Raw genomic sequence first — 13,652 nt, 5'->3', positions numbered from 1 at the left:
TTACCCAATGTTTTTACTTTCTGTCTTTTGTGCAACAGACAGCTATGTTTGGCAAGAAAGGGGGGAGCAGATGTTGTGAAAATAGAAGTACTGTTATCACTGATAACTGCAAGTGAACACAAACAGATGCGAGGAGACACAAAGTAGAGGATGGGGTAAGATTTGACAGCAGATGCCAACCCCAGCCCTGAGCTGGCTATATCTGGCTAATCCATGTGGGGTTTTAGAGCCATACCAGCAACACTTCCACTGGTTGGAACCTTTTGGCATCACTTGGTGGGATCAACTTGTGCTGGCAGCACCTGTGTGACTGTGCTGGGTTTGGGTTACCAGGCTTTGATCCAGGGGTGGCTGCTGTGAGGAGGTGCTGGAGCTTCTCTTGGTGTCTGATGGAGGCGTGGGGGTGCACAGACCCACTGCAGCTCATGAACACCCATGGCAGAGCAGGGGGATGCCCGAAGGAGGCTGTGCCTCCATGGGAAGCCCACACTGGAGGAGGGGCAGAGTGTGAGGAGTCCAGCCCCTGAGGAGGAAGGAGTGCAGTGACAATGTGTCAGCCCCATTCCCTGTCCCCCTGCTTGGAAGGAGGAGGGAGAGAGGCATGAGGAAAATTGTGCCTGGGAAGGAAGGAGGGGTAGGGGGAAAAGTGATTTAGGATTGGAGTTGATTTCTCATTGCCCTGCTCTGATTGAATTGTTAATTAATAAATTAAACTGATTTCCTCAATCTCTTCTGCCCATGACAGTAACTGGTGACTGATCTCTACCTGCCCTTATCCCAGCTATGAGCCTTTCATTGTATTTTCTTCCCCTGCCCAGCTGAGGAGGGGAGTGAGAGCAGTTTTAGGAGGCACCCGGTGTCCAGCCAGGGTCACCCCACCACAGTGACAATCCAGAGAGCAGTCATGCACTGCCTGTATCCTGAGCTGGCTGACTCTCAGAGCCAGACTGGCTTTTCTGGCAGCACCTTGGGAAATGACTGGGTATCTGAATGCACAGATTCAGGGCATGCTGGCAGCTGTCTGTGTCTCAGGAATATAGATGTATGTAGAAATAGCCTCTCTGTGCCTCCATTTCTGTATAGCCTACAAGGGATTTGCAACCTATTTCTCAACACTCACACCTTTTTTGTTTTGGTTGCCTTTGAATACCAGGTCAGCCCACTTCAGCAGTTTTAAACTAAACCCAAGAGTTCATCCTCCTTCTTGAGGCCTCAAGCAGAAAAGGCAAAGGCTACCCCAATGTCCAGCCTGGCCTGAGACACTGCCAGGGATCAAGGGGCAGCCACAGCTGCTCTGGGCACCTGTGCCTGGGCCTCACACCTCACAGGGAACAATTTCTTTCTGTTTAGCTTCCTCGGTGGCTCAGAGCCCCATTCAGCCTTGAACAGTTCCTTTTCCCTCCCCTTTGCCTCGAGGTCTCCCTGTGCCTCAGGCCCACTCTCACAGCATGTGGGGGGGCATTCCCGATGTAGGGGGACACAACCCCACCTCTGAGGAGACCTTTTCGGGCTCACCTGGGGTACGGTGACACCCTGGGATGCTGGTGGGACAGACCCCCAGCCAACCCATGTCCATTGTCCATGTGGAGCCCAGCATGGGCTGCTCCATCCCAGGGCAGTGCCTGTGCCCCGTGTGGCACTGCTGGGGCACCTCCAGTGCAGGGCAGCCCCAAGCCCCCAGTTCAGGATGGACACTGAGGGTCTGGAACGTGCCCAGGGAAAGGAACAGAGTTGAGGAAGGCTGTGGAGCACCAAGAGCGGCTGAGGGTGCTCAGCCTGGAGCAGAGGAGGCTCGGGGGCCCTTGTGGCTCTGCACAGCTCCTGCCAGGAGGGCACAGCTGGGGGGCTCGGGCTCTGCTCCAGGGAACAGGGACAGGAGCAGAGGGAACGGCCTCAGGCTGGGCCAGGGGAGGTTCAGCTTGGACAGCAGCAGGAATTCCTTCCTGGAAAGGGTGGTCAGGCCTTGGCAGGGGCTGCCCAGGGAGGTGGTGGAGCCTCCATGATCCCTGGAGGTGCCCAAGGAAGGCCTGGATGCGGCACTCGGTGCTCTGGGCTGTTGGACAAGGTGGGGGTGTCACAGATTGGACTGGGTGATCCTGGAGGGCTTTTCCTGCCCCAATGATTCTGATTCTGTTACTCCTATTGCCCCTTTCACAGGGGCAGTGCTGGTGTTGTATCTGTGCCAGCTGCTGCTTTCTCACCTGTAATATTTAACTAATGGGGAGCAGTAAAGGGGCTTTAATTTTACAGCTCAGTTTTAAATCGACTAATTTCCTGGGAAATGCCATTTCATGGTTTGGGAATTTCCATGTCCTTTAAACTGTGCTTGTTAACCTTGCTGAGATGCGAAACTCACCCCTAAGTGAAGAGCTCTGCAGATGTAGCAGAGTAGAACTGCTTCCACTCTTTCTACACTAGAGACTGTAATCAGCGGCACGGGCCCTGTGACTGCGAGTCCCTGATCCGCCCCCTCCCCGCCGCCATGGCCGCGCCGTGACGTCACTGACCCCGCCCTCCCGGTTCCCCCCCCACTCGCGGCCACCGTAGCGGGATCGGCGGAGGCCCCGCGGCGGCCGATGGTCCGCGTTGTGCCGCCGCCCCCCGCCCGCCCCGCTCCGACCCGGCAGCGGCCGCAGATGGCGCGGCGGGGACCGGGCAGGCGGGGCGGGAGGTCACCGGCACCGCCGCCGCTGCTGGCGCTGCTGCTGCTGTTGGTGCTGGGCCCCGCCGCCGCCGCCGGAGAGGAGGTGGCGGTCTCCAAGGAATGCGACAAGCCGTGCGCCAACGGCGGGCGGTGCCAGCCGGGCACCGGGCAGTGCGAGTGCCAGCCTGGCTGGGTGGGCGACCAGTGCCAGCACTGCGGGGGGCGCTTCAGGTGAGCCCCCGCGGGGCGAGGGGCGGGGACGTGCCCTGCGGTGGGGCACGAAGCGCGGGGACGCGGGCGGTCCGTGTGGACGGGGGGTCGGGGCTGGTCCGGGGCTGGTTTGGAGGTTCGGGGCTGGTTCAGGAGTGAGGGGTTAGGTTTGGGGTACGGGCATGAAAGTCTGGTTCAAGTGAGGGGCTGGTTTGGGTGGGGAGTTCGTTTGGACCGTGGCGATCGGGCTGGTTTGGGGTACCGAGGGGAGAGTGTGGCAACCACATCAGCGATGGGCGGGAGGGACAGGGCAAGGGAGGAAGGAGAACACACGGCAGTGGCTCGGGGGCCCGGGTCAGGTTGCCCTAAGGGGCACTTGAGGGCAATAGGGGGGTGGGTACGAGGAGCAGGTTTGGGCACTCAAACGGGGTGGGAGGCTGAGGAGGGTCCAGGGGGGAGTGAGGGTAGCAGGGTCGTGGTGCAAGGGGAAGGGCCGGGTGACAGTAAAGGTGAGGGGCGGGACCAGGTGAGGTGAAAGGTGAGCGGTAAATGGAAGTGACACTAAGGGTGAGTGGCAGGTCAAAGGAATGGTGAGGGACACTCAGGTGATGATAAAGGCAAGGGACAGGTGCCGGTGTTAGGGCAGGATAGGAGCACCTTGAGGGGACAGTAGGGGCTGGGTCTCTGGGCAGTGAGGGTGTGAGCATGGGCCTGATTCAGGGGGATGTGGGTGTAAAGGGATGGGCAGGAGTCATGAAGGGGGACAGAAGGGATTTGGATGCAGAGGGAGAGGTGGGTGTGCAGAAACAGGCTTGAGGGGTGATGGCAGCATGGGTGTGATGGGGTGACAGTGTGGAAGACTTGGTCTGGCATTCCCCAGAGGAGGTGAGTGGTTGGGCTTCCTGGGGGAGCTCTCAGAGCAATGGGATGTGGATGTTTAGTGCCCCAGTTGGTGAGTACAGGATGTTTGTTATGCAGAGAGGCATGTTGGTTGGCTGGGGTTTCACAGGCGTTACTGGTGATCAGTTGTGATTTTAAGGGGCTGTGTAGGAGCAGGGATGTGGCTTTAGGGCACTGGATCAGTGGGATCTGGGTTTGATGGTATGCAGAGCCAGGAAAATGTTGGGTTTAAGTTTTAGTAGGTCCAGACAGAAAGTAAAGCTGGAGGGGAGTGGGTATGGCGATATTTTTTTGGCAGCAGGGTTAGGAACTTATAAATGGAAGTGTAAGGATGGTGGGTGAATGGGGATGGCTTTTTGTGTGGATGTGGAGCCGATGGAAGCAGTGAGGAGCAGGTGGACAGAGGAGGACAAGCATGGGTGTGGGGCCAGTTCCTGGGCGGGGAGAAGGACTAATGTGTGGATGGGACTAGATCACACTTAGAACAGGTTGGAGGAGAAGGGCTTGCAAGTGGGCGTTAGGGTGGTGTGGAGACTCTAGAGGTGTTTGGAGGGGAGTTGAAGAAGCTCCTCTTCGCAGATCAGCAGGTGCTGGTTTTGGTTAAAGGTTATTTCAGGAGAAGTAGATGCAGGTGAGAGAAGCAGTATCCTTATGGGAGTAGCTGGCATTTGGGAGGCTCATTGTCTGGAGATCTAATGCTGCTGGCTTTTGGGGAGGGACAGTGGGAATAGCAGCCTGGTGGGAAAACGCTCCTGGGCTCGTGGGGAGACAAGACTGGGCAGTGGGAGGGGATTAAACAGGACAGAGGGTATTGGGAGAGTCCTGCTGCTTCAAAGTATTTTTTTTTTTGAGGAAAAAAAGGCTAAAGGGCTCTGGGCAGGGGGATGGAATCCCCTGGCTCTGCACTGGTCCAGGCCAAGTGCAAACAACTGTGTGTGGGAATGAGGGGTGTCTGCACAGGACAGTGATTTTTGGGCTATATGCTGATGGAAGTGCCTTTCTGCAGTGCTGGGGCCAGTTCTTTTAGTGTTGAGTTACTCGGTTGGGTTGTGTGTCTGAGGTGTATCCCACTGGATGAGAAAATGGAAATCTTCATGGGAATAGGCTGAAGATGCTCCCTGGCTTCTGTATTATGGCAAAGATTTATTTCTGTAAGATGGTTACCTGCCTTGGATTCGTCAGCTGTGGCAGTGGCAGAGCCAGTGTGTGTGTCTGCATGCATTAGGTGAATTCCCTGGCAGGGCTGATTCCTGGAAGAGAAGGAAATGAGAAAAGGATGATTTTCCTAGGCAGTGACTGCTTTCTTGGGGAGCTGCTGAAAGTACCAAGCACCCTCCGATGATGTTCCTTATTGATTTGGGAGGAGGGTAACTGTCTATATAACCTGAACTCATGGAAGAAAAATACTTTAATTTTTTTATTCATGTTTATTGACCGTCTGTAGATGTATGTGTATTGCAAACAGTTTGAAAGGAGTTTTGTATAGAAACAATTCCAGGCTAGGCAAACCCTGGAAGTCCAGACCTGCCTTTTTAATGTCTTTCTGCCGCTGTCATGAAAAGCATTTTCTTTTAGCTGGGAAAGTGCTTTAAGGAATAGCCTCATACCTGTTACTCTCTTGGAGAAACTTAGGCTATTTGTGTTTTTTAGGGGACTGGATTTGAGAGACTTCTTTTCCGAATAGTAATGCCAAGTAAAAAAAAGAATTGGTATATATTTACTGCTAATAGAACCTCAATCTTTTATCCTCTTACCTGTTTTGGTAAAACTTCTTTTTTCTTTCTTGCATATAATTCTAGTCTAAAATGTTGCCTGAAAATATAATACATGTTTTTCTCTGTAGAAGGTTTGTCTGTTTATTAGTTTATTAAGGAATTGGAATTTCTAGTCATGTTTTTAAACTTGGAGCTCTGAGAAATGTAAACAATGGTCATAGTTTTGCAGTCATGTGTCTTCTTTCACATGCCTTGAGTTTGCTCTGTCTCCTGTAGAATTGGCTCTGCAGGAGGTTTTTGTTTGGTTCAAGGTTGTCAAGAGTTTGGCTTTAAAGGACTTCATGTGTTGTTAGATGCCATAGGTACAAATGGGAAGTAGAAGAGCAGGTGAAAATTATTTTCTAAGTGCAGTGTATTCTATGTGCTTATCTGCTGGACTGAGAGATGTAATTAAATTTGGCATGTTAATCATCCTGTCTTATCTAGATGGATATGATGACTGTATTTGTGGCCTTGACTGTTTTCATTTACACTGTAAAGTTACACCTTGTGCTTCACTAACCTACTAATCTCTCACATCTTCTTGTGTTCACAGCGAAGGATGAACATTATAGCATTGAGTTGCAGTCTTCTAATATTCCGTTTCCCTTTTTCCCTGGGAAATCTTTTTTTTTAGACTGCAATTAGATGTATGAGTAACACACCCAGATCAGTGATGCTTTTTTACAGGTGGAAGGCTGATTTAGGAAGGACTTCAGGTGACTTTTTTCTAAGAACCAGCCACTTTAATTGTTAAAAGATAAACATCTTGGTATTAACAGAAGCTGAAACAGAAAACACAGAATGTGCCTGATGTGCTTGTGTCTTCTATTTCAGTATAAACCTCCAGAGGGCTCTGGGCTGGCTGGAGGCTGCTGTGGCCTTCGAGCTGCCATGATATGGGCAGGAGAGGAGCTGCTGCTGGGAGGGATGAGAAATTCCCTAGTCACAGAGCTGCAGGAGCATCCTGAGATAGCATTTGGAGCAGTGGGAGCTTCGAACTTGAGAGTGAAATTGGCAGCATTGATTATTGTACAATCAAAAAGAGGCTGCACACTTTGTTAACAGACTGTTCAAAGCACTGTCTGCAGCTCAGTGACACAACCTCTCATCCTGCCCAAACTGAGTTGTCAGCCAGCTGCCTGAATAGCAGATGGAATTCAAGGTGGAAAAGCCCTCTAAGATGATCCAGTCTAGCTGCCCCCAGCACTGCCAAGACCACCACTAACCATACCTATGTGTTTTTGAACACTTCCAGGGGTAGGAACTCAGCCACTTTCCTGGGCAGTCTGTTCCAGTGCCTGACCAACCCTTCCATGCAGACATTTTCCCCAGTATCCAGTCTAACCCCGCACCAAAAGTGCAACTTGAGGCCATTTCCTCTTGATCCTGTCTCTTGTTCCCTGGGAGCAGAGCCTGACTCCCCCTGGCTGCACCCTTCTATCTGGTAGTTTTAGGGAGTGAATGAGAATGAGCTCTTCTCATTCTGACCTTGAGTTTTTCCAGGCTGAGCCCTCCCAGTTCCCCCAGCCCCTCCTCACCATACAAGGCAAGTAAAGCACAGAGCAAGAAATGACCTCTGGTTCACTTCCATTTATTGTCCTGAGATTGTAAAGGGTTGGATTAACAAATTCAGGATAATGATTGACTTCTTCAACAGTTAGTGCATGTGGATTGTGTGTGTAGGCTCACTGATGGGCAGTTTGATGTTTGATGGTAGCTGAAAATAATATTTTGACGATGTAATAAAATACCAAATTATTCCAGGAATATGGATTTTGTGTGTAAAGGCACTAGTGCTCCTTTCATGATAATACTCTTATTGTGGTGGAAGATGGCAAATACTAAGCAGGACTTAACCATGCAACCTGACAGTTGGGAAGTAAAAAAACAGATTAGAGTGTATCGTGTATCCTTTGAACTTCCTTTATAGTAATACAATGGGAGCAGTTACGTGTTGCTGATTAAATGTTATGAAGGACTTGGTGGTAGTAGAGTGTGCTTGGCCAAAGAATATTACAGTGAAGAGGAATTTTATCTCTAGGTTTGTCTAAATCACTGCCTGAGATAGTTGTGAGCTGGAAAAGAACCATCACAATTCTCTTTGTTAAATAAATAAGAACTTTTGGTCAAAAGCTTAAATACAAACTGTTTTCTTTAGGAAGCTACCTGAGGCATTTGTAGATTTAAGAAGGTCAGGAAGATGCTTAATAGATCCAAGGATGTTGGCAATTTGAGTCAAATCAGTTTAAGTGCTCAAATTGGATCTGGGGCCTGCATTTGTGCCTGATCCCCATTCTGTTCCTCCCTTTTCATTAGGGTATTATTGTGCTTTAAAATGATTTTCTCTTCCTTGCTGCTTAATGAAAGACTTGCTCAAACACTGTGCCCTGGTAAAAAAGAAGAAGCTATTTGAGTAGGGAATACTTAAACATCATCAGTTTTAATGAATGCACTGAGGAAAAAAAGAACAAATATATGTTTTTATTTAGTTCTTGGAGGTATGTGTGGATATCCTTATGAATGCATATCTATATTTCTGTCTATCCATACCTGTATATAATATATAAATATTATCTATTTTGTGGCTTGGAGCAACCTGGTTCAGTGGAAGGTCAAGGAGGTCTTCGAGGTCCTTTCCCACCCAGACCATTCCATGATTCTGTTTAAATGATCTGTTCATTGAGAAGTTCGTGGGTAATATTTAATGTGAATTCTCTGTTATTGCTCCTCTCACTGTTTTATTGGACAATCTGATATTTTACTAGGGCTCTTTTAAGAGCTAAACTTCACCTGTGAAATAATTCAGTATTTTTGAAATATCTGAGTTGTTCTGCAGTTTTTGCTGTGCACTGAACGAGCAGCATAAATATTTGACTTGCGGGAGGTTTTGTTAATGTTTGCAGTAAGCTCACTGCTTATTTTCAGAGTGCTTTATAGTAAGGAGGCAGTAGTGGAAAATTCAGAGCAGTCAGACAAAACAGCTCGTGCTGGATCCTCCCCATCATCTCTGCCTCACAAACATCCAGTGCCTTGCCTGTTGGAGCTTTAGTGGTTGGAATTACTGAACACTCCATGTATGAGAGAGAGAAGTCCTGTCCTGTTCCTGTCTTCCTGCTGAGCACGTCTGAGCATGAGACCTCGTGGAACAGAGCAGATGAAGGATAACATTCCTGTGCCTGCCAAATCCAGGAGCATATCACTGACTTGGACTAAACGCCTCCTTATCTGCAGCAGTCACCATTTGCGTCATTTCTCTGTTTCTGTAAAGATCAGGGAATACCTGCCCGAGTCCCTTAGCACTTGTCTGACACTGCTCTAGATTTTTCCAGTATTTCAGTCTCTATTGTTCCTTTCGTTTTGGATGCAAAGTAATCACAGAATGGTTTGGGTTGGAAGGAACCTTAAAGCTCTTCTCATTCTAACCCCCTGCCGTGGGCAGGGACACCTTCTGTTGGACCAAGGTCTGTTGGACCTTCTGTTGCTCCAAGCCCTGTCCAGCCTGATCTTGAGCACTTCCAGGAATGGGGCAGCCACAGCTTCCCTTGGAAACCAATAAAATAAGCTCAGGTCCAACCAGGGTTTGTTACCATCTTCATCAATTTACATTTAACATAAATAACTTATATTGAAATACTAAAAAATGACTGAAATTAGCACTGTTTTCACAGAAAATAGTTGTTTTCTTTAATTAAAAAAAATCTAGGACCAGTGATCCTTTTATCCCATGTTCTGATAAATTTAAATAATATGTGAAATGTATGTGATGGATTTGACTTTCCTGGCTTGTTCCTCTGAAGCTTTTGTGAGCAATCAAATTTCACACTCTGAGCTTCCTGCACCTAACATGTTTATGAAATCCATGCTGAAAATCCTATATTTAGTAGGATTTTTATTATATTTAGCAGTAATGCTGCTGCTGACCAAGCTGTTGTCTTACTGTATTAATTTAGGATACCCTTGGGTCCTCTTTTCTTGAATGGTTTCCTTGAATTTTTTTCTGATTTGAAGTTCTAAGCAGAGCACTTAGAATTACCTTCTTGACCAGATAGAGCTTTGCTTCTTTTTTTCCTGCACTCAAAATACTCCCTGCAAGTAGAGCTTTTAAATCACATCTTCTAAAGCATAGTGAATAAACAGACTAAAACAGGCCCAAGTGAAGTAGTTTTGGGGGAGGAGGGAGCTGCTCCAAACTGGAACTCACCGTAAGAAGGACTACAGCAGTGCTTTGCTTTTGCACAGCCACATGCTCACATCTGCCCATTAAACCACTGCAGCATTTTGGAAGCTGGGCTGGAATATTTGGTGATCAATTTTACAGCAGTGAACAGAGACGATAATTTGCTTTTGTGCACAGTTTTGAATGAAATACTCATTTAGTCACCGAAACACTGGAGCAGTAAGGATGTTTGCTTTTTGTTTCCTGCTTTTGTTCCCTTGCTTTGTTCGTGGCTGATCCTCACAGAAGTTCCTTTAGATCTACTTGAGACTGTCACTTTTCCTCCTTTTGCTTAAAATAAATATTTATTTGATGGAGAGGCAGGTTGCTTGCAGGGTTTTGGTGGATGTGTGCTGCATACAGATGATTCCAGGCATGGTTTGGGCTTGAATGGGAAAGGCTTGGGATATTCAGAATGTAAGGGCTCTGTCCTTATTGCGGAGCTGTGACATCATTAGGGTTGTTAAGAGCCCTTAATTGCACACAGAACAAGCTTTATGTAGCAATCTGATAACCTAAATTTGGGACATTGGCATAGTGGGGGATTTGGAGAATAATTGAAAGAAAATGGATTCTGTTTTGGGCTGATAATAAGTGTCTTAGTGTATCTTGCATGATGAAGAAGAATTTAAATGTTTTACTGATGAATTGAGCAATATTCCTGCTAAAGAGGGGCAGCTGATCAGAACAGATTGTTTGAAGTACTTCCTGGATACCCCAGGATCTGGAAAATATTCCTGGTCCTGGTTGTGGCTTCACTTGCTGAAACAAGTTTCCCGCAGTATCACCAGATTCAGAATTTTCAGTTTCCTGAAAATGCAGAAGTGGAATTAAGCTGGTTTAAGGGATGCCATGCTGACAGAGGTGGTCTGGGCATTCCAGCCAAGGGTTCTCCAGTGTGTAAACTACCTTTTATTCCCTGCTGTGCCTGCTGGGCTCACAGCTGCAGAGGTGAAAGCACTGTTGTTCACGAACTTAGCTTGGGTGTGCTCAGTGCGTGTTGCAAAAATTTAAATAGGAGGTTGTTGCTTCGTGTAGGTACAGGGGGTTGCATATCATCTTTGGGGTGAAAATTATCTGTAATGACCTTTACCACGAGACAGTGCTGCTCAGCTTTATGCAGGATGTACAAATACAGCTGTGAAAATCCCAGATTTTCTATTATTTGCCTTTGCCCTCTGTTTCCTGATTCTCGGAAACCTTTTTTTTTTTTTTTTTTGCTAGTTTCTATAAGCTGAAAGAAAAAAAAAAAGTTGTGCTAGGAAAACACTCTTCGGAAGAACTTTCTTATTAGTGTTTGTATTGCTTGAAAATTTAATATCTGTCTCCAAGGTGGTGCTTGTCTACTCAAAGGATAAGAAGCTTGGCATAGATGAATTAGCTTTTTTTTGTAAACTCCTTTTATAAACTCAAATACAGAAAGTGAGAGGTATTTTTCCATTCAGAAAACTTAGGTTGGGTTTAATATTTTTTCATGGCAAAGGGAAGGAATGTCTTCAATTACTTTGGGATTAAAAGCTATTTAGTTTTCAGTCATTGCAATGAAAAAAAAAATACTCCTGCAGTGGATTAGCTGTGTATTGAGTGGCTTTAGTTTTTTTTGTTTGTTTGTTTTGGTTTCGGTTTTTGGTTTTTGGTGGTTGTTTTGTTTTGTGGGGTTTTTTTTTGGTTTTTTTTTTTTAGTTTTTCCCCTCAGTTTCTTTGTGCTTGTGTCATCATCTCTTTCCTGCCACAGTTTAGTCGTTTTCCACATGTTGGTGTCATGTCACTGCTTCCAGACATTTTGAATATAATTACACTATCTAGGGAAAATCTATGATTCAGGTTTACCATGAACACAGCTTTTAGATTTCATTGCTTGTTATGATCAAGAACATGTTTGAGTTCCTCTAAAATAAGCTTTTCAGGGTGGTTTTGTGAAGGTTTTTTGCAGCAAGGTGCAACATGTTTCCTACCAGAGTTGTGCACCTGTCTTCTTAATGATTAATTTACACAGTCAATCTCCTGTTAATCCAGAGTGGAAAGTGTCACTTGAGTTTTAGAGGGATTTCAGAGCTTAGGTCTCTTAGTGTCTGCTTGCTACATACTTGGATCTTGTGTGAAATCATCAAAGGTGACGCTGCAGAATTTCCAGCCTTTGCAAGACCTGAGTTGCAGAGTAGTGTGGAACTGAAGTGCTGACTGGGCTGGCCAGTGCTACAAGAAAAAAATGCCCAAAAAACAGGGAAAACTCCAGCATTGTTTCCTATTAAGGATTTTAGTGCTGCTAGAAAAAAGTATACTGCTTATCCAAATTGGGAGCATAGATTGATGTCGCTGGCTTGCTGGAAGAGAAGTACTGAATTCCAAATAATATAGTGAGAAATAATTAGTTTTGAGGTCACTGGTTATTATAATTTTAATTTTTTTCAAGGGGAGATCAGGAACAGGCAGAATTGTTGGGGTAGTTGCTTTTAGTTTTGTTGAAAAAGTTGAAATGTATTGTTGTTCAAGACACACTCTGCATTTGCATTTATGTATAGTTGCTGCCTCCTTGTTTGACAGTGTGTCAGTGCACTTTAGTTAAGGGATTGATTTATTACACTGAAACACAGAACAGGCAGTCTATAAATTTGGGTCAGTGTCTTTCTCACAAGCACAGGTTGCAGTGACTCTTTAAAGTTACTGGTTTTCATTTTGGGAATAGTAATGGGTGTTTAAGTATGCCCTCGTTCAACTTCTGGAGGATGAATCATTTTGAGGAGGTGTTGGTGTGGTTCAAAGTCAAAACCAGGATTTGACTTCCCGCCTATGCACACTTTTTCTGAAACATCCATATTAATATTACTGGAATTTAAAATTTTCTTGTGGATACTCTGATAGTCTGTTAACTTGTTTTATCTGAATTTATCTGATGAGCCCAAAGAAAACTCTAGTGCTACTAAAAGCATGTTAAACCAGTAATTTGTGGATCACTTTCAGCTTCTCTCAGTACCTGAGCTGATAACACTTTCTGGGACAGCAGGCAAATGTCAGTACCAGCAGAATTGCCTTATGTGAATGGTACAATAACAATTTCTATGCAAGTTTGATGTTTGAATGTGAGAGGATGGGGATTTGAATTTCTGGTAGAAACAGGAATGTGTGGTCTGGCTGGAAAAGCTGAAATGACTTTATAGCCTCTAACTTTACTGTTCCCTTGAGAACAGATGATCACAGACTTCAGGAATCAATGCAGTTCATAATTTAATCCCCTTGGTTCAGTTTTCCTATCAATTAATTAGGGCAAATTATTTATATGGTCTAAAGATGTTCTGAAGACGACTCTATTTACATAGGAATTTGGAGGTTTGGAAGCATATTTTAATGACAGTTTGGATGGCAACTGGTATTCAGTTGTCTATTCTGAGAATAATACTGCCCTACAGAAGAAATGTGGTTAATGTTACTATAAATATGCCTAAATCATCTTCACTGAGGCTGATGAAAAGGGGTATTGTGTGTTAAAAGTGATGGAGTTTAAATGTGATCTTAATTTCTCTATTCAGCACTTATGGGAATTTGTCATGTGATATGGAAAGACAAGAAATCACAATGTGGAAATTGTGTTATCAGATCAAAGCTGGTTGAGGCATCAGAGAGGCTTCTGTGCCTGAGCTTTGCTTGCTTGCAGTGCAAGATGTGCAATTAGCTAGGATGTGGTGCTGGAGGAGGCATCCTTTGCTGTATTCCCACTGTCTAAATCCCACTGATTTCCAGTATCCCAGGGCAGGTGGGACGGAAGCACAAGTGCAGACGTGAGGGTTTGGTGACTCACACTGCGTAGTTGGAGACCTGGGCTCCTCAAGCCTCAAGTGTCCTGTGGTAAGACAGGTTCTACATGAGTTTCTGCAGTGCCAGTGAGATTGGCTGGGCTGGAGGTTCTCAGGGAACATAGAGGGAGTGC

The 13,652-nt window shown here is 46.1% G+C and overlaps 1 protein-coding gene across 1 annotated transcript in view; it reads left to right on the top strand.

The window, feature by feature from the left end:
- Window positions 1-2,522: 2,522 nt before the first annotated feature.
- ATRN (attractin) overlaps window positions 2,523-13,652 on the top strand; it is a 149,133-nt gene continuing 138,003 nt past the window's right edge. The window contains exon 1 of the mRNA XM_054633262.2: window positions 2,523-2,875. Coding sequence (XP_054489237.2) covers window positions 2,577-2,875 — 299 coding nt within the window. The 5' untranslated portion in view covers window positions 2,523-2,576. The remainder of the gene's footprint in view (window positions 2,876-13,652) is intronic.

The sequence above is a fragment of the Agelaius phoeniceus genome, chromosome 4, assembly GCF_051311805.1.
Source record: "Agelaius phoeniceus isolate bAgePho1 chromosome 4, bAgePho1.hap1, whole genome shotgun sequence".
NCBI lineage: Eukaryota > Metazoa > Chordata > Aves > Passeriformes > Icteridae > Agelaius > Agelaius phoeniceus.
Note: the sequence above shows the minus strand (reverse complement) of the source record. Positions and strands in the feature narration are given on the sequence as shown.